Source organism: Monomorium pharaonis, chromosome 1, assembly GCF_013373865.1.
Source record: "Monomorium pharaonis isolate MP-MQ-018 chromosome 1, ASM1337386v2, whole genome shotgun sequence".
Lineage (NCBI taxonomy): Eukaryota > Metazoa > Arthropoda > Insecta > Hymenoptera > Formicidae > Monomorium > Monomorium pharaonis.
Window position 1 is genome coordinate 37319312 of NC_050467.1, and position 22461 is coordinate 37341772.

Sequence of the window (22461 nt, forward strand, 5' to 3'; positions counted from 1 at the left end):
ATATTTGCTATTAATGCAAGTACAATGTTGATACTGCAATAGCATATATTATTGTATTGAGTATATCTGTAATTGGCAGTCCGCAATAACATATCTTATTGAATATATTACTTTTTTTCAGATATATTCCGGAATATATAATTATATATGGACAATTTTTCATACGTAGCTTTATTAAAAAAAGCAATGTAAAAATTATTTTTTTAATCAGTTTCTACCTTTTCAGTATGACTATTATTTTTTTATATCAAACAAAAATTTTACAAAAGAAAAGAGACTAATATAAACATATATGCATGGACATATTTTATATATATATTTATATGTTTTTATATGAAACATTTTTTCCCGGGTAATATTAAAATATTATCTGATTAATAATGCTATCAATTCAATTAACACATTAAATATTCAAAGAAAATTTATGACAATAATTTTTATAATAATTAATGCAAAATAATTGATTTATTATTGCATTTATGTGCAATTAAATCTTTAGAAGAAGTGGAAATGTGTTTATATTAATTGCATATATGGGCTTGATACAATCAATTAACATATATAATTATTAATGTTGTTGTGCATATGTCGAAAAAAATATTAAGTACACGTTTTAATTGCATCAAGTGTATGTGTAATTAATATAAAATCTTTCTATTTTCTTTAAATAAATTTTTGATTGGGTGCGTTCAGAGAACAAGTAATCAGTGAGCAGTCAATGATTAGTCTTTGCTGCACTGAAAAAAAGTAATATCCAACAAGACATGTAGTTGCGGGTTGCCAACTACAGATATACACAATACAATAATATATGCTATTGCAATAGCAAATCAACATAACAGTAAATATTATTGTATTGATTAAAGTATATATGTAGTTGGCAGCTCGCAATTACATATGTTATTGACTGTATTACTTTTTTACTGTGTGTTAAATTTATAAATGTAAACCAATTACATTACTATTCACTCAATTGTTGTGTTTTTTGAATGCATCTTCTACGAGACATGCGCGTATGGCACACTAGCGCGATTTCTGTCGCGCGCGACGCGCGATATCCAATAGGCTTAGATTAAGGCTCCCGCACACACTTTTGCATAACGTACTATATAACGTATATACATAAGTAAATTGATTGTCCATAAACAAAGTGCATAAAAAATACAATCAATCGTATTTCTTATGCATTTATGTTATGCGTTATGCAAAAGTCTGTGCGGGGACCTTAAGAGAGAAGGTGGTTGCTTATTGGAAATAGCGCTAGTGTGCAGCCAGCCTATAACTGCGACAGCGCTGTGATGTGTGTGTCGCGCAGGATCGTGCAGGATCGTGAAGACGATTGGCAGTTTATTTCTGAGATCAGCGATACAAGTTTCGACACGCTTCTTCTTGCTCGCCAACTCGGCCACGACTGTTTGATTTTCGAACACATTATTTACGTCGACATTAGTATTCAGTCATTACCAGTGTGTGCTAATTAGCACGGTGTGCTGTGCACGTATTACAGATTATAGAAAATAAAAGTATATATACACGCTTCTTCTTGCTCACCAACTCGACCACGTGTTGGATTTTCGGACACGTTGTCTACGTCGACATTAGTAATCAGTCATTACCAGTGTGTGCTTATTATCACAGTGGGCTGTGCACGTGTTACAAATTATAAAAGATAAAAGAATATATACACGTAATGGCAGACAAAGAGACAGCCGATTTATTAAAAGCATGGGGCTTTGAAGAAACCTTCGTTCAACATTTTGAAGGTAAGTTACATAAATATTAGCATGATTATTAAGATGCAATGCAAAGTAAACATTTTAATTTTACACTGAAATGCGATCAAAATCAAGTATATCTTAATAATTGTACACAGAAAAAAAGTAATATAGCCAATAACATATGTGATTGCTGCCATAAAATACTCAATACAATAATATTTGCTATTAATGCAAGTACAATGTTGATACCGCAATAGCATATATTATTGTATTGAGTATATCTGTAATTGACAGCTTGCAATAACATATCTTATTGAATATATTACATTTTTTTTCAGTATATGTACCATCCCTTAACACACGTGGTTACGATTATCCCCCAAAAAGGTGACTACACAAACAAAAAAATGTGTGTGTGTGTGTGTGTATCTATTTCGTTAATATATTACAATTCTGGGATTAACAAACGCATGATGTATGATTATTTCAGAGAAGTCTTTTGAATACTATTGTACTATTGAATCAAATACAATAGAGTCCTGTATAGAAAAAAAGTAATTGATTTAATAAAATGTGTAGTTGCAAGTTGTCAACTATAGATATACTCAATACAATAATGTTTGCTGTTAATGCAAGTACAATGTTGATACTGCAATAGCATATATTATAGTATTAAGTATATCTGTAATTGGCAGCCTGTAACTACATATCTTATTAGATTAAAACGCTAAGTATAAAATTAATTAAAATTAATTATTTTTTTTAATACATTAGAACACAACATTGCGCGCGCCGTTTAGCCTTTTTATATTAATCAGATCTTCAAATTTACTTAATTTCTCTCTCTCTCTTTCTCTCTCTCTCTCTCTCTTTTCTTTTATCTATCACCTATCACTTAATTCTTGCAATTCTACCTATTAAAATACACAAACTTCTTTATCTCTCACGCTCTCTCTCACTCAATTTATTTTTATTATCAACCACAACATTAAAAACATAAACAACATTGAAATACTTCTGCAATACGTCTAATTCTTTGTCTTGGAATTTTAATAAATTAATTTTTAAAACTTTTACTTCAATAAATTAATTTTAGAAAATTTTTATAAGAGAATATAAAATTTCTTTTTAGAAATATTAATATATTAATAAATTAATTTTAGAAAATTTTTATAATAACAGAATTTAAAATGTCTTTAGAAATATTAATAAAGTAATTTATTTTTGTTATCAATCACAACATTAAAAATATTAATATCTATTCCAACATCAGCATCTTTAATATCATTATCATTATAATTATTTTTGTTATTAACCACAACATAAAAAACATTAATATCTATTCCATTATCAGCATCTTTAACAACATCAATATCATTATCATCATCATCATCATAAGAATTAACATGAAATTTAATTTAAAAATTTAGATCATTAATGTCAATATCAACATCAATATTAGAATTTCTATATTTTAATCATCAATAATGAAAGAAATACATATCCCAAACATAAAAACAGACAAATAAATTTAAGTTTACTTTTTATTAATTTATTGAATATATTTATAAATAAAATTTATAAAATAAAATATCTTAATTTTAAATATTAAAATAAAAATATTTTTATTTTAAATTCTTTTTCTTCTTCCACTCTTTTCTCAATCTAGCTATATATCTATTTAACAATTGTCTTTCCTTCTGTAACAAACAATTAACAATTTTATATAAAATTTAAAATTAAATTATTAATTAAATTATAAATTATATTTTATTTAAATGTTTTTTTTTTTAATTTAATTATTACCTGATATTTGTCCTTATTTCTTCTAGCTAACACTCTGTCTTATACAAAATTTTTCTCTCTATTCATTCTCCCTCTTATTCTCTCTATCTATCTATTTACTTATCTCTTTTGTTTCATACTTTCTCATTTTAAAATTATTATATTTACAAAAAACTAAATATATATTATTTTGAACAAATTATAAAGTATTATAAAAACAATTTTAGGAAATATTTTAAATTAAATTTTTAAATAAATTAAGAATTATATAATATATTATATATAATGTAAAAAAATAAAAATATTAATAACTACTTAATCAATAAGAATAAGTAATAAAATAATTATTTATTTGCCAGTGATTATAAAAGAAAAAACAATGTAATTATTATGTTTGACTTGACTGGCCTCAAATATATTTAATAAATAACGCACTATAATTGTGTGCTATTTATTAAATATATTTAAGGCTAGTCAGGTCAAACGTAATAATTATAAAGAATAAGTAATACTAGGATTTAAAAAAGTATGTTTTTATTAAAAAAGTATTGAATACTGTTGCACAGAAAAGATATATTGTATTGAGTTAAATGCAAGAATTATTAACGTATTTGTTTATGAGTTACTGCTATTGAATCAATATAATTTATTTGAATATTATTATATTGATTTTTTTGATAGAAACAATGATAGATTTTTCTATCAAAAATTATATTGATTCAATAACAGTATTTAAAAAACGAATGTTGTAACCTCATTTTAATAACTTGTGCAATAACAATACTTTTAACAAATTTATTTTAATTCATGAATTACTTATTTTTATTCCATGATTAGTATATTAATAGTATTTTAATATAATTAAATAAGTAATGGTTTTAATGACACTAATTAGATTCAAAATTATATTATTTATAACATTTATAAATTATATTACGTACATTACTTAATATAATTATCGATATGTAAATTATTTAATTTTGTTAATATTTTTAATCAAACAAATAATTTATATAATTATTGTTTTGTTTATATAGCGCAAGCAATTAATATAAGTTTATTAGAATGTCTCACACATCGTTTAATTAAGGAACTAATTCCTAATATTGGGTTGAGGATGCGTTTTACTATGAAATGGACAGAACATTTTAAGAAAGATGATGTAACTTTTTATCTTTATATTTTTTATACAAGACAGGATATTATACTACACAGAAAAAAAAGTAATATAGCCAATAACATGTAATTGCGGGCTGTTAACTACATAAAATACTCAATACAATATTTGTTGTTAATGCAAGTACAATGTTGATACAGCAATAGCATATATTGTTGTATTGAGTTTATCTGTAGTTGACAGCTCGCAATTACAAATCTTATTGGATATATTACTTTTTTTTACCGGGACAAATCGGGAAAACCTGAAATTTATGGGGAATTAATTTTTTTATAGAATCAAAATCAAAATACATCCGATACGAGTAGCTGCGAATCCTCTTGCGAATCAGAAGAAACACCTCTAAAGAAAAAGAAATTAATTGTTGGGACACAAACATATAAAAGGCTTCAGCGTCCTACTGTCCGTGAAATATTGAAAGAAAACGCACAAGGTGCTTTAATACTACGAAATTATGCAAAAAATAAAATACTGACAAAGTATTGCCGGCACATGCTTGTTGAATTGATCATTTCAAATATTATAAATACTGTTAAAGGGTAGGTCAAACATTTTATTTTATTATATAAGCATAAAATAAAAAATTTTAATTAATTAAATAATTTAATTTTTTTTAATAGTACAATTAATAAACACGATTTTTTGCAACTTGCGCAAGAGATAGTTGAAATATTTCCATCGGAGGATATAAATTTATATTATATTGCTCCAGTTTCTAAAAAAGATTCGTTACATAGAAAATCAGTGTCTGTACGAGGCAAACTTGTAGAAAAATATCGAAACAAGTTGCAACAAAATAAACGTATATTAATATCAGATTTTTCAGATGTAACAAGCACAGATGTAGAAAGTGAAATATCTTCTGGTAATTACTTTAATGTTTTTTACATATTGAGTATAATATTAATATACTTTATTTTGCAAATTATTTCATGTTTAATTTCGTTTTTAGTTTCTACAGAAGTATTGGATGCAAGCGTAAAATGGTTAGAAACAAATAGAGAACCATGGGAAATGGTCGAAAATCATTGGAAAGCTACTGCAACTATTCGTTTAAAAGACGCTGAAAACAATCGAAATAAGTTACTTTCGGATATCTTTGAAAAATGGCCGATTTTAATACACCCAATGGGCTGGTTATTAATTGTTCACGATTTTCAATATTTAGAATATTGTACAACCGAAGACGGTATTAGTCAGTGGCCACAATTCTTTTCAAATGTAGCAAAAATTTGTCCTCTTGAAAAAAAGAAAATTTTTCGCGCACGTGAATTATTTCAAATAATAGAAAGTGATAACAGTGATGGTATGTTTGTATATTGAATGTAATTATTTTTATGGCGTTACATAATTGTATTTGTAAGTCTAATTTTATTTTATTTTTGTTAATAGAGTCTAAAGCTATTGCACAATTATGCGCATTACCATATATGATTCCTCCCAAAGGAAGAATAAGAACGAAAGAAGGTCATTGGAAACCCTCAATGATAGAATGTGAAGAAAGTCTTGTGATACATGCAAAGGTATGGTTTAAAAATTAACTATTAAATATATTTTTATAAAATTACTTTTATAAATGATATACTTTTATAAAACGAAATTTATTTAATATTTAAAGTGAAAGTGCATTTTGATATATACATAAAAAATGTAATATAGCCAATAACATATGTGATTGCGGGCTGCCAACTACATAAAATACTCAACACAATAATATTTGCTATTAATGCAAGTACAATGTTAATACTGCAATAGCATATATTATTGTATTGAGTATATCTGTAATTGGCAGCCCGCAATAACATATCTTACTGAATATATTACTTTTTTTTAAGTGGACTTTTGATAGTACTTTATATGAATTTTAAGTACTACAAAATATATATCAAAGCACTTTAACGTTTATCTGAAAAAAATGTTTTTTTAAAAACTTTTTAAAATATAATTATAATTATAGACTGCTGGAGATATAACCGAGATTCGAGAACAACGGATCGATGCTATGTATCAAAAAGGATTGACGGTTCAACCCTATATAATTGTCGTAGGACCCACCCTGGCTGAAATAACATCATTTTTTGTATCCGTTGACAAAGTGTTATATAATATGACATCGGCCTTTAAGGCAATTGATACGTGCTTCAAGATATTTCATGTATTAAATATTGAATATCCAACAGCAAGTAATCACATTTGGCTACTAATTCAACGTGAGTTGTATAAATTTACTACTAAATATGATAGAAATTCTTCATTCATTTTAGAAGTAATAAATGCAATGAAAAAGAATGAAGCATAAAAAATAAGTATAAGTTTAATATTTAGCGATAAGTTGTTTAAAATACTCATTTTAAGTGTTTATAATTTTAAGGAAATTTTTTATAATGTATTGTTGCCCGTTTTGCTTTGAATCGTATGAATGCATTACAAGTTTAAAAACTCATTGTAAAGTTAAACACACAAAAACACATTCTATTTTTCGATGCCGACAGAAATTGTCAACAGGAAGAACACAATTATCTTCAATAACGTGTTCTCGTTCCTTTACCGACATTTATAGTTTTTTAAAACATTTATCCAAAACTCATTCGATAAACAGTAATACTGCATGCGGAAATAGTTTAAAAAACAGTATGGAAAATAATATATATCATCGTAATAATATGGAAGAAATAACAATTAATTCCTCACAATCTAATAGTATGAAAGAAATAACAGTAGATTCTTCACAATTAATGCCATCTGTTTCTCATGTCACTAATAACAGCGATACTTCTGTTAATATCTCGGTTACAGAATTTGCAGAGAAGATTGCACAAAGTTCAACCTTATTTGTTGCAAATTTATACTCTCGACCATCACTACCGCGTGCATTGTGTCAGGAAATAATCGAATTAATAAAAAATCAATTAAATTGCGTTCAAATACTACAAGAAAAATACAAATCTATTGATCCGAATCCTCATCAAGATTTAATTGCTATGTTTAATATTTTACATAATAAATTTGAAAACTATTCTTCCGAATATCAAACAATGTCATATTTTAAATCATTACATTCTTTAATAGAACCGCAAGAAATATGTATTGACGCATTTATTGACACCAGTATTAAAACTAGTAACAAACAACTGCTCGTAAGAAATAGAAAAATATGTATTGTACCACTTGAAGAAATGTTGAAGACATTTCTCGAATTGCCAAATGTATATAATAGTATAGTAACAAACATTCAAGAAAATGAGCAAAACGTAATTAAGAATATATTTCAAAGTGAAATCTGGCGTTCTCTTAAACAGCGTCATACAAATGTAGTATTGCCCTTAATACTTTACTATGATGAATTAGAAATAAATAATCCTCTAGGTACTCATCGAGGTTTAAATAAGCTTGGGGTAGTTTATTGCACCATTGGTGGTATTAACGAAAGGTTCGCGAGTATGCTTGAAAATATATTTCTGGTACAATTGCATAAAGTTATTGATTACGAAGCAGTTGGTAATAAGCAAATTTTTGCATTTCTTGTTAACGAAATTAATAAATTGCAGACTAATGGTATATCTCTAAATATTGAAAACTCAGAAAAAAAGGTAAACTTTGCATTATTGTATATTCTCGGTGATAATTTAGGGATTCATGCCATATTTGGTTTAAATACAAGTTTTAATTCCAATTATTCTTGTAGGATGTGTTTAGCAGACACATCAACTCGTAAGAAACAAATTATTGAAGATGTTGAGTTACTTCGAACTATTGACAATTACGCGGCAGATGTCAAGGACCAAAGTCATGGCATTAAAGAGGAATGCATTTTCCATTCAATAAAAAATTTTCACATCACAGAAAATCGCAGTGTCGATATAATGCATGATGTATTCGAGGGAGTTTGTCGTTATAATTTAGGTCAACTTTTATTTAAGTTAATATTTACAGACAAGCTATTTTCCCTTGATACAATAAATAATAGACTTTACAGTTTTGATTATGGAGATAATAATTTAAACAAGCCACCATTAATTAACATGGACGCTCTAAAAAAAAAGTATATTATTTATTCTGCAAGTGAAATGGCCATTCTTTGGCAACATTTAGGTCTAATAATTGGCGATTTAATACCAGAAACCAATAAAACTTGGAAATTATACATAATTTTTCGGAAAATATTATTTATTATAACGAGTAGAGAAGTAACTAATGAAAACATTAGTTTGTTAAGACAACTTATAAGTGAACATCATGCATTGTATATAAATTTATTTAACGACACATTAAAGCCAAAGTTACATTTATTACTTCATTATCCAGGTATTATGCAGCGAACTGGATCTCTTAGATACATGTCATCCATACGATTTGAAGCAAAGCATAAGGAGTTGAAACAAACGGCAAATGCTATTACATCTAGAAAAAACCCTCCGTACACATTAACTTTAAAACATCAATTACTATTAAATTATAGGTTTATCTTGAAGAAAGGATTTGAAAATCGATTAGAATGCGGTATTATTTTACATGAAAAGTTAACTGATATTGACTGTTATAAGAATTTTGTAAGTATTTTGCCGTTTGCTTCATTTCATGATTATAAATGTGTTTCTTGGGCAAAAATTGATGGAACACTTTATAAATCAAATATGGTCATTGAAATTGATATAAATAATTGCAAATTTGGCAACATTCAGTATATTTTAAAAAATGATTTATGCGAAATATTTTTTTTATATAAGGAACTACTAGTTTTAGAATTCAATCCTCATTTTTACGTACATGAGATAACAGAAACAGACTCTTGGGGATTTATATCTTATTCGGAACTTTGCACGTTTAAGCCTAATAATATTTATTTTGTTAGGGGTAAAAAATTTATCCCAGAGTTTTTAAGTTAAACTGTTTATTTAAATAATAGTAAAAAATGTTTAAATAAATAATATAAAACAAGTAAAATATGAAAAAATGTAAGCAATAAGTTTTAATTGGCATCAATTTTTTGATGTTTTAAGTTCAAACAAAAGTTTAAATTTATTGTATTACAGCAAAAGCGTTACGTAAAATGTTATATTTTGGGCTTACCAGTTATTGACAGTATAATTACAGCGTTTTAGATATCATTTTTGTGATTTAGATTTTAGTACTTTTGATCTCTAATATTAAAATAATGTTTATGTAATCAACCATAACTGTAAGTAATGTTGATATATGTACACGTACAAAATAGATATAAACTACAGATATTGTATAACTTAAAATATGATGTAATATTTCAATAAATGCCTTTTTCTAATAAGCAAACAAATACAATTTTCTCAGTCTCTCTCTTTTTTTCTCTGTTAATCCAGTAACACCGTTTTTTAAATTTGAGTGATGGACAGAAGTACAAATAACAAATTTTGAAGCCTTATTAATTTAAATTACATTGAATTATGCGATAGATTCGAATTTCATTCTTTAAAGAGATTGCTAGAGTTAGGTTAACATATATTTTTCACCACAATGTAACTATATTTATCAGTATTAATTAAAATATTTAAACTGTACATTTTTTGTTGTAGGTTAATAGATGCAGAACTCATATAATTATTTTTGTCATACATCAAGTTATATATTTTGCATGTGCATTTAAAACGTATGTTTTTGCACAAAAAGTGAAAAATTTAAATCGTTTTATATTCAATGTGAAAAATAATTATTTACATTGAATCAAATACTGTATTTATATTTTTCACTTAAAATAATTTATATACACAGCTTTCAATTGTACATTTGTTACTTTTTGTATGATATAAAATATATGAATTCTGTATTTATTTACAACAACAGCATCTAATAAAGATAATAACAAATAATAAAAAATTTAATATTACGTAATGTTACAGTGATAACATAGACAATTGTTGTAAGTAGGAATTGCATTGCAAACACTGTAACATGTAATTGCAACAATAATATACATATTATTTAAATACTTTTACGAATATATAAATAATAAATTTTTATTGCTTGAACAGTGTTATATAAATTAAGTAATTATAAATATTTTTACATCAATGCGATATGAATTCAATATACAGATAAGATAGTATTATTTCAATTGCATATGTAATTCATTGAAATAGTAAAATCATGTGCACTTTCGAAACAACATATATATTTTAAATGCAAATGCTTTTACAATAATTACTTTTTTAATCTTTGGGTAAATATTAATGGTTACATTAATCGTAAATGTATTGAACCAAAGTATATAAGTAATCAATTATATAATTTGCGTATATTCAATGAAATTTAACACAGTTCTATTATTAATAAATCATTAATATGATTATATATATTGTGGTTTTATTTGCAGTTACAGTTAGTTCAAATAATTTAGTGCTTACTTTTTAAGTACATTGATTTAAATCAAATACAAATGATTTTACAACAACTATTTCTTTATTCTTAGAGCAAGCGTAAGTGATTTATTCAATCATTATTACAATCTAAATAAATAAATACTTTATACATTGGATGAAATATTCGATCAAATTAAATATATTTCTATTTGATATAAGTATATGTGCTGCAGATCCAACTATTTTTTTATTCTTGGAGCAAGTGTAAGTGATTTATTCAATTATTATTATAATCTAAATAAATAAATACTTTATACGTTGGATGAAATATTCGATCAAATTAAATATATTTCTATTTGATATAAGTATATGTGCTGCAGATCCAACTATTTCTTTATTCTTAGAGCAAGCATAAGTGATTTATTCAATCATTATTATAATCTAAATAAATAAATACTTTATACATTGGATGAAATATTCGATCAAATTAAATATATTTCTATTTGATATAAGTATATGTGCTGCAGATTCATCTGCCAAAATAATTTATTATAATAATTTTATATTTACTTTACAAACAATTCGATACGTATCAATTAAGAATGTTTTTAAAACAATCACTTTTTTATTTTCAAGACAAGAATCAATGCTTAATTCAATCATATGTATAAATTATGCAAATATATAACTTATCCATTTATCTGTATATTTAATCAAATAAAATATAAGTTGTACATGATTAATATTGAAATATAATTGTAATGATTACTTTTAGCATTATTACATAATTATAAAGTATTTAATTCTTAACTTTGAAAATTTGTTACACTCCGATATGTATTTACTACAATATTATATGTCATTGATCCAATTATATACATAATTCATTTAATATGCATAATAAAAATTGCAATCAATAACAAATAAATTGCATGAATTATTTATTTAGTTGGCAGCCCGCAATAGCACCGTTTAGTTGAAACAAGTTGCTTTTTCATTGATTTTACATCATTTTTTTTTCAGTGTAAGTATATTGATCTTAAGGGGTCAACAAACGTTTAATCACGAGGTCACGTTTAATCTTTTGCAATTACGTAAAGATAGTTCCGAAATATTGATGAGAAATGAGATTATCGACTGTTTTATTGGCAGAATTTCTTGTATGCGCCAGGCATAATTTTTTGATTATTAATCGAAAATAGATTAACGATTACTTAAACTTTTATTCATATATTAATATTTACTACGTATAAAGAAGAAAGAATCAATACACGAGTACTTAAATAGTTAGTCAACGATCGTTATACGAATTAAATTATACAGGCCAGCAACGTAGTTTACTGTTCTATGCTATAGTTGCCTACATGATACGACACAACGAGTCATTGGTATAATGAAAAGACTTTACTGTGCTCGAACGTTCCGGTGTGACGCGCGCAATGCAGGCCAGTGAGATCGAGAAGAATAACGAATGGCGGGCGCGGAGGGGAACGAACGAAAAGTTCGAAAATGCGTTGAAGCGACGCCGGATTGGCGCGGAACAAAGACGACACGGAATAGCGGAGCGTGGCACGTTTATCTTGCACTTCTTGCGGTCTCCGCTACTGGCACACCCTCACCCCGTGTCCCTCTGCGACCTCACCACCTCCCCTCCTAGCCACCGTTTGTTCTTTTGATTCTTTCCAGTCACTTCACCGCCATTGCCATTGCCCTGCCCGGCGTTGCCTTCCAAAGTAACCCTCGGGATCCTTGTGGAAAAGTTTGGTTATTTAATTTCCTACTGCGGGGTCCGTCAGCTCTTGGCTTTCTTCCTTCACTTTTTTATATCCTTCAGAGCTTGTCGCTCTCGCTATTCTATCCACATTCCTCTCGCTTCACCGTCACTCGTGCCATAAGGCTATGCACTTTTCTTCCGTAAGGAACGATTGTTTTTAAATATTGTTGTGAGATAACTCTATTTCGGGAGAAAAGATTCGTCATGTTTAATCTTCAAGAACATACGCTATTGCACGTTACGCATCTGGTTCTGATAATATCTTCCATGCTCGTAATTCTTCTCCTTACCTCAATATCCCAGTCTCCTTGCCAATCTTTCAGTGATTGTACAGAAAATTACTTCTTTTGCAAAACGGAAGAAACCCATTAAAAAAAAATTTTTATGCAGATTGCAGAGAGTTAATATTCGCTCTCGTTTCAAAATCTTTTCAAACAACTCGGCACCCTCGTTTTCCCATTATTGATCTGCTGACTGTTTTTATTCAACGACTGTTTCGACTTTTCGAGTGTTCTACCCAATCGTCGCGTTACCCAAACGAATCTTTTCGGGTAAGGGTCTACCGACAAGCATTCCCGGATATTCATCAGTATATAATAACATTTGCTACAGTTCGTTCGCGACAGCAACTGCGATTCTGTCATGTATACGTGCACGCATGACGCACGCGTGTGGATATAGAAGCGCCGGCGTATAATTTAGTTTTACTCTGAAACGACTCATTTATATGCGTTCGTTTGATTGAATCTCTTTCGCATAGCCCTCTCGTTTTCCCACTTTCTCTCTCTCTCTCTCTCTCTCTCTCTCTCTTTCTCTATCCCTCTTTCTTGTTCGCACCCTCCCAACCGAATCTCCCTCGATAGTCGCCTCTTTTCGCTACGCGCCAGCCTCTTCTCTCCCTTCACCCTCGTCAACGCCAACGCGGTTAGCTGTTTCAATTTCCCCTCGCCGCACAAAACTGAAAGGCGTACCTGTCGTCTGTTCTGTTCTCGCGCGATTCCTCTCGTTTCGTCCGCCGCTTGTTTTCTTCCTCGTAGAGATTAGTTATCCTTATCACCGGCACGCTCGCGTCATTCCGTACGAACGCATTATTCTACATACATGACGTGTATCATTATTACGGACATACGTGGCATTGTTGTCGACCATAATCACGCGAACTGCAATCGAGCTCGTGGTTGAATAATCATATATGCATTTGAGAACGGTACGATCTACCGTGTATCGAGGAAATTGCGAAATTAAACGTTAATTGAAATACGAATAACGTATAACTTCTAAAGCACGAATAGTGTCGGAAATAACAGAGGAATATTTTGAAAAAATGTCAGCTGAAATTTGCGAATCGTAGCAGATTTTCGCATTGGCGTTTTTTCGGTTAACGCTTCTGTCCGAATCGAGGTGGAAACGCGTGAAACACGGGCGATTATACGGGAGAAAACTCGATGGGAGTTGGGCTCCGCCGATGGAGGGACACGGAATGTACACGTAGATCTCCCCGTCGTCGTATTTTAGGGTGTGCGCGTAATGCAATTATACCTTCACCCTCCGGCTTCGGATTCATGAATATCAACGCTCGTTTGATTTGTATAATGTCGAGTTATTGTTCCGGAATCGAAACATCGGAAAGGGACCGCATTATTCCAGTTCGAGTGCCAGCGAGATTCGAGTGAAGGTATTTTGGAGCAAAATTATCTTCCGGTCATCGATTACAATCTGATGCTCGTTTCTATCTATAATTATGAGGCATACGGTTCATGTAAGAGAATATTAATTCAAGAACTCACTAAAATTAATTGGCTTTAGCTCTAAAAACAATTGAATACTTGATGAATTATTGCCGCTTATATTCGCTCAACTTTAATCAAGTATCCTGGACGATTAACCGGCCCGCAGACACGATTAACGGCAATCGTCCCGAGCGTGTATACGATGGAACCACTGGGAATTAATAACGCCACTAGTATGATATCGAATGCGCCTGCTGGTCCGCGGCTTTTGGTAACCGTTCGCAACGCCGCGGTCTAAATGCCAATAGGGGCGATATTACTGCGCACAGTGTGCGGTTGAACGCGCGTTCGGCCACAACCATTTTATTTTATTTTTGCGCTGCTACATCGTAAAAAATTTGAAGTATTGAAAATAAACTAGGCGATAAACTCCGAACTACTTTAAACTCGATAATTGGCTGATAGAAACGTTAGAAGAAAATGCAACAGTATGAATGTATCGTTAATTTAAACATTTAAAGAAACGTTCAAAAGTTTCTCGACGCATCTTCCGACAATAGAAAGAAACCACTATTTTATTCATATGCTTCAAGATTCCTGGAATTGTAGACATATCTTTCGGTCACTCGATACTTGTTTCATCTGTATTCGGCATTTAATTGACAGTTCTAAAGCCCGCTAAAGTTCCACACCGGCGGGACGTATCGATCGTGCGTCCGCACGCCGCAAAACGCTCTCCAGGATGGACCGTTTATTCCGACTGCTTGCTGTCCAATGACTAATTACTTCAGTTAACTGCTCGTGAAAAATGCACTACTGCCCGAATACCCCAAAACGGAATGTATAATCAGGCCGAATTGGTCGGTCGGGAGATCAGGGGCAGGAGAGTATGAGCGAACTGACGCGGGTTTCGAGGGAACGTCACACTGTAATCACTGGTAATGCAGATGGCGGCTACGCCGCCGATGGACGGCATCGACAATCAGCCATATAATTAGAGGCCTCGCCCACCAATTAAGCCGCATTCATCGAACGCGACCACCGGGTTGCGCGAGCGTCCGCTCGCGAAAACCGTGTAGCTGGTAGGTGCAAGTTAATGCGCGGCGTAAGCAACGCTCGTTAACGTAATTACACGCGGACTGTTTCGATCACGTCTTCAATCGTTTTGAAAAATTATTTAATTGTGCACGCGCCAGTCATACATGACAGATCGTTTCGCTGTGATCATTATTAATATCTAGAACGATTTGGGTGCGCTATCTAATATCGATCTTGGTGGTCGTTTCGGTTAATTCGAAACCTCACCATGCCTCATACATTATTCTCACCTGGCGGAAGATAAACGTCGATATGAGGATTTCGGATTGCCGCGACGTATTGTCGTGACAGCCGCTTCCTGGACGAAATCCATTTGTAGAACTAACGCGGCTAATATTTCAATGTCGATCGAAGTTACTATCACGCGCGGACCACGTAACGACTTGTTCGAAATGCGTGATGCTCTTGTTTTTTCGGCATGGCTAGATAGATACACGCACACATAACACACAGACACACACACACACACACGGCAAATCGTTTAACTGTCGCAATCGCGTTATCCAATCTCGCGTATCTACCGACGACCTAGGATCTATTACGACTCGGCTGGTCGCGATTAAGCGATTTCTGCGAATTAGAATCGGCACGCAAAAATTGTCGTTGAATAATCGAGACTTCTTTTACATAAACTTTTTAGAGACAAGAGAAAGAGAAGAAAAAGACGGAAGATATTTTAAATGCAGATGCAAATTGCCTATGTTTGATGTGGTAATCAACTTAAGGAGGTTTTTGCATTAATTCATAGTTAATAAACAATTTATTCTTAACATTATAATAATAATAGAAAAATATTATTAACAATATTTAATTTACTGTACATAATTATTATTAATTTTATATATTGTTGAATATTTCTCAAATAAAAGTTTTAAGAAATTTATTTGAAATAAATACTAATAATAGTTGACGAAATATGAGCACGACACTTAGGTATTATGTCTAAAAAAATATAATTTGAAAGAAAAATGTTTAAACATTTTTTATCATAAATTTATTATATTTTTGTATTACAATATCAGTTTATTGTAAATATTTTTACTTATTACTATACCAAATAACCATTACTTTACAGTTCGTGTTAAATTTCAATTATTCTCGCAATATTATACCTTGTCTTACATTTTACCAAATACTAAAACCTACTTAATTTTGTAAAAATGCCGTACATATGATCTTATCGTTAAATTCAAAATAATGCTGGCGCCATTTCGGAGCTAAAACCATTTTGCGTTATATAATCTTGTATAATACGTGCAGCCACTAAGCTCGACTCGACGAACTGTATTACGATCTTGTTCTTCTTACATCGTTTTCTGCACTCATATAATCTTATAGCCATGTTCACAATATTCAACCTATTATAGATGCATATAAAGACAGAAGATTCTTATCCATTAAAAATGTACAATATTATTAATATTCATTAGTAATTATAGCATAATAATAATTGATAATGCTAACATTGTCGCATTAAGTTTTAATTATTAAATGTATACGTTCAGTACATTACATATATTACAATTATAATACATTACAAAACACGCATATGATGTATAATAGAAACGGTCATTAAGGAGATGGGCTATATTGATAAAATGTGATGGTCGGAAATTTCTGATTAAGACTCTATAACAAACGATGAAACTGATGGAGGGCCTCGGACGAGCGCTTTCCATTATACGAAAGGCTTTTATTAATGTCATACGTATGTGTGTCATGTACTCTTTCAATATTATTTCTCGTACTAGAGTAACCGCAGATCGGGTGTCTTCACCCTAGGCACCAGAGCTCCTCGCATAGTGGTATTCGAGCACTCGCTTAACACTGAAACCACCACCACGCGAAATCGCGATGATTCCCACGATTGTGAAAGTGCGATTCCGGAGAGAAGATTTTCTCGTATTCGCCTTATCGAAAACTATTTTAGCCGACGAGCGGATACTACACTCACCCTATTACACGCCTTCTTTTCCCTCTTTCGATTCTATAGGAACGAACGGCATGTTCCAAGTAGGATCTGATCTGGCATACGTTTCAATCCCGGTTCGATCGTTCTTCGCTACGTTTCTCTCATGGTACCTTTGCTAAAAACACCCCTTGATCAATGTAGCTGTAGTTGTTACATTTCCTTGGAATATATTACATGGAAAATGTGTGTATCGTAAGTTTGAAAACATTTCTAATTTATTCGAGAATCTAAATCTATTGTTATATCTAAAATAGTTCGAAGAGCATTGCTAGCAAATTATTAATAAAAACTCGTATCCCTCAGCATGACAATATTTACAAATCAAGCGTGCGATGGAAACGTATTAATTCGATCGCGCTCTCGTTACTGTCCAATTCTTCTTGTGAACATGAAGCAAATTTGTTTGGAGCCTCCACACGGAGGGGCGGACACAAGAGCAGCTATAAAATGAACGGCTTTGTGCCGTCGACGCGTGATACATCTCACTTAAATGCGGCCCACGATGTCGCTCGGATAGCGGGACACGACAGGCGCCTGTTTGGAGCGGTTGCTAACAAGACGCTAGAGTGGACTACACGAAAACGGGCGAGGGATAACACCTTTGTGCGCATTTCGTTTTTTTCCTGCACTATTATTACCCACCGCGCTGATGTCTATTGCCCCGATACGAGCGGGGTATAGGTAGCAGCTGGCTCGCACACAAACATGCACAACCGCACGTTGATGAACGTACACGGACGTCGAGCTTAACGTGTTGCTTGTACGGCGCAGTTTAATACGGCTGGGTGATCGTAAAGCCCCGGTTCCACGATGCGAGACGGTGGTCGAGGCAGGAAGAAGGGCTGCGCCCAGGGTGAGGGGGAGGAGGGGACGGTTCAGGTATCGATATAATCGAGAGAGACTTGCTTGTCTCATCAAAGTACCACGTAGACCTACTATAGCATCGGCAGCGGCGACGGAACGGCGACGGTGATGGCAGCAATAGCAACAGCAGCAGCAGCAACGGCAACGGCGGCGCCAACGGCAGCCCTCGTTAAGGCAAAAACGCGAGAGATGATGGATGGATGCTAAATTGCATTAATTAAATCCAGCGTGACACCCTCGGCCGGCGCAACCCTTGGTATCACTCGGCGGCATTGCTCCGGCTTGTCTGTGATCGAGACGTGAGCCGTTTAACAGGGTATGGGTCACTTTGATGATCACACCCCGTGCAGACCCCGCTTCCTCCCCCCCCCTCCCGTCTATCCCTCGAGCTTTCTCTTTCTCGTGCGCCTTCTCGTGGTCTCCTTCCCTTTCCACTCTTCCTGTACTTCACCTTCCGTACAATGCCCGTTGTCACCGTACCAAAGAGGTGTTCCATCAAAGACGCTTTACCTGACTGAATATTCTGTGGATCAGAACGGAATACGGACTGCGAGACGCATTTTACACAGGCTTTGCTACTGGCTGGTGCAACAGCGCGTCCTAATCGACTGCAGACGCACGTTACGACCCGTACTAAAATTAGCGGACATGAATGACGCTTTGTTTTCCACATGCTACTCGCGAACGATTCGAGGAGTAATGCTTGAATTTACTATATATCAAAACGAATAACGACAAATATACTATAATGAAATCAAGGAAATAATTAAAGAATTGAATATAAACAACAACATAATATTTTATTGTATCATTTTATTCATATTCAATTACATACAGATTTTCGAAATACTTGCATATTTAGACATATTCTGTTCTACCGATTACAATGGAACACGTAATAACAGAGAAAAAGTAGAACTAAATAACGATCGCCATTTCTATTTCTCTAAATTTCATTTGTCGAATAGTCTAGATGTTCTTGCACCGCAATCGTTTATCAAAGACGCTCTAACCGAGCAAGTATTTCGCGGATTAGAACGGAATGCGATCTAAGCTGCGAGAGTAATTGGTCGAGAATGCGAGAATTGCGCCGGGTTCATAATCGACCAAGGAATCAGCTAAAGTTGTACGTACACACAGAAGATGCCTACGAAGTAGAATCTATTAATCATGGATGGGAAATCAGAAGAGAATACTATTAAGCATAGTGACATATATTTTGCAATATCGTTTAATCTTTTAGTGAAAAACGATATCAGATCTTTTCTAGTCGAATTTTTCTAGCAGTTTATTGTAGGCAAATTTTGTTGCAAACAATATTCATTCTTTGTATTTTCTTGAGTCAAGTCAGCCATATATTATATACTATATATATATTTTTTTTTACCCGATATATTTCTTTATACATGATTATATATACGTAGCTTGGAAGTCTATTTATATCGAAATTTAATGCTCCCTCCGAAGTGAAATCACCAGAATATATGTCCATATGCGTAGCTTTTGTAATTTTAATTTTCTTTACGTCTCTTTTAGCTGTTTTATACAGGATATAGTTAAGCGGATTTCTCGTGGAACAAAAGAACACGCGGATTTTTACGGCCAAGTGAGACATTAGTTGGATCCCATATGGAGGAGGCGACGGACTGTTACATTTCGTTCCCCTCAAACGAGATGATGAGATCTCGATGCGTACCGTGTGTTTTGGATGAGAGGGATAAGTGAGAACCGTGCCGCATAGATATTAAGTATAATTTAACGGATTGCCCTCCTACGGGCATAAGACCTTTCAACCGACGCAGAGAGGTAGAGAAGGGCACCGAAGAGGAAAGAAGTTGTGCCACGTTATAAGGAACCCGCCGTGGTTATAAGGTTGTATGCGAGTCTCGATTATACCGGGATACCGTCGCTGTCGTGTCTTTCGGCGGAAGGAAACACTGAATAATAAGAAAGAGACAGCTAGGTAATTACGGCGCTATTTAGGGGCTTTGCGTGCAATATGGTCGGACGATGCCGCCTCTCAGCCGCCGACACGTATTAGACGATAATTGTGGCGATTATTCCGTAAGCGTGAAAGTTTGTAACGATAATATATCGTTATCTGTCACGAGTATTCTTGCCGTGAAATTTATGTAAAATTGGATCTGCCGCACGCAACGTAACTCATCGATTTTCGATATTTTTGTTTATCTTATATATCGAAAGTAATTTGAGTTTGTGTACTCGTGCTGTGTTTGTATACAAGAGAACGAGGATGAAAGAATGACTATGAAAATGAAAAGAAGTCCGTACACAGAATCGTGAGACATGTGGAGCAGCAACGCTCGACTGAGGACACGGATTTTGTTGATCCTCGTGGCGACAAATATTTTCGATTCGTTCGTACGAAAAAGGGATCTGTCGATTCGCGACTCGGGTGCAAGGAGGCGTGGGAGCTTCAAAGGCGCGCGAAGCGCCTCTGTGGAATAAGAGGATAATATGCACTCGATTTGACGTCTTTGAATATTTAATATTACCCGCGCTGAAGCCGTCTCATCACTCGCGTCTCGCGACGCGAGGTTCAGACGTTTGTCACCATTGAAGTAGAACTAACGAAGGATCGCGAACCCTCCGCGAAAGTAACATCGACTGATCCCCCAGACAACACGCGCATCCAAAATCGGAACGTAAAGACGTCATTTAAGCGCATTGTCTGTAAGACGTTCTAATGACATCTTTAGAACGTCTAATGTCCCGATTGTGAACATTGGCGTGTTGTCTGGGATCGTTTTCCAATGTAAAGACATCGTTTTCTACGAACCGTGAAAATTGAATGTCCCCTCGATTCTATTCTAGTTATCTCTCCCCTTACGTTATCATATTGGACATACGACGTAGTCTTTATCGAATTGTTACTTTGAGATGAGCGGAATATGTGCAATTTCGATGTCGCAAGCGAACAGACATTTTGTCATAGAATTCACATGACTTTATAGAATTTTCCATAAAGCGCATCAGACATCTCGCAGTTTCTTCCATTCGCATCCAGTGCGAAATAGTTCTTCTCGTATGTTTCGCGACAGACGCGATTTTCGTGGACACATGCGCGCCTGCTCGTGTCGCGTACACCGACGCTCTATATATCTCAAACGTTGAGCGCGGATGATACCGGCGAGATGCAGTTTACGGTTTTTCCGGCGATTTGCTCGCTCTCACCGGCCTCTTACGCATTCTTCCAAAAAAAAAAGGCGACGTCTCCGGTGGCCCGCAGCAAAGTGTAAGGGCAGTCGTAAGAAGTAGCGTGACGATAGAAGAGAACGAACGAGTAGCTTCATGCAATTCTAAACTATTTCAATGAAATGGAATAGAGCGGCTGGTGGATTTGTTGGTTGCAGCACCCGACCGACCCTGTCGTTTTACAAGAGAAAGAGAGAGAGAGAGAGAGAGAATCCTAAGAAAAGCCACGGTTTCTACTAGAGCACCCCCGACTGCTTTTCCCTTTGTTCTAAAATTCTTACGACTTCCCTTACCTCCGTAGACTGCACCTTCACTAGTCTCGCACCGAAGCAACAAAGGAAAGTGGCCTGTACCCACTAAGGCCGTAATACCCCGTACCGCTGCGTCTACGGGGGGCACAAAATTGTCTCCCCTTCCGCGTTACCGAGAGACACTTTGTACCGTGGCCTGGATGCCGTGCAACTTTCTTTGCAGCTCAGCCTGGGCTCAGCTAACTTCGCAGGATTTTCGCATTAGCATATCGACTTATTCATACACCCCGCTTGACTTGGTTCTCGCGGCATCCTTCGGGCTGCATCGGTGCGCATGATGTAGCAAACGTGTATCTCGACCCCTCAGAAATTCTCTACGGCACGTCTGTGTGAATTGATTTTGTAACGCGGATGGCAGAGCGATACAATGCGGCTATGTAAAGTGAATTTTGATAATGCGCCGCCGTCATTTTTTTTTTCCCTAGCTTTGTTCAGCCCGAGACAGGGAACACTTGGGCATTTGTTTATTGTTAGACGTCCGCAT

General features: G+C 33.4%; 2 protein-coding genes across 9 annotated transcripts in view; both read left to right on the top strand.

Moving 5' to 3' along the window:
* The window catches only part of LOC105833132 (semaphorin-2A), a 325878-nt gene that overhangs the window by 169171 nt on the left and 134246 nt on the right, over positions 1-22461 (top strand). The window lies entirely within an intron of this gene.
* On the top strand, positions 1129-7610 carry LOC118644497. Of its 2 annotated transcripts, XM_036283146.1 has the most exons (7): positions 1138-1763; positions 4541-4665; positions 4957-5219; positions 5301-5545; positions 5633-5986; positions 6073-6203; positions 6638-7610. In XM_036283146.1, exons 1-7 carry the CDS (start codon positions 1691-1693, stop codon positions 6977-6979), a joined length of 1533 nt encoding a protein of 510 aa, XP_036139039.1. In that variant the 5' UTR covers positions 1138-1690; the 3' UTR covers positions 6980-7610. The 2 variants fall into 2 exon arrangements, with proteins under 2 accessions (XP_036139038.1, XP_036139039.1); XM_036283145.1 differs by having other exon boundaries at positions 1129-1763; positions 5301-5986.

Coding starts and splice junctions, on each gene's coding strand:
- LOC118644497 (XM_036283145.1), top strand. CDS start 1,691: ATGGCAGACAAAGAGACAGCCGATTTATTAAAAGCATGGGGCTTTGAA. Junction 4,666..4,956: donor AACATTTTAAGAAAGATGAT/GTAACTTTTTAT, acceptor ATTTTTTTATAG/AATCAAAATCAAAATACATC. Junction 6,204..6,637: donor GTCTTGTGATACATGCAAAG/GTATGGTTTAAA, acceptor TTATAATTATAG/ACTGCTGGAGATATAACCGA.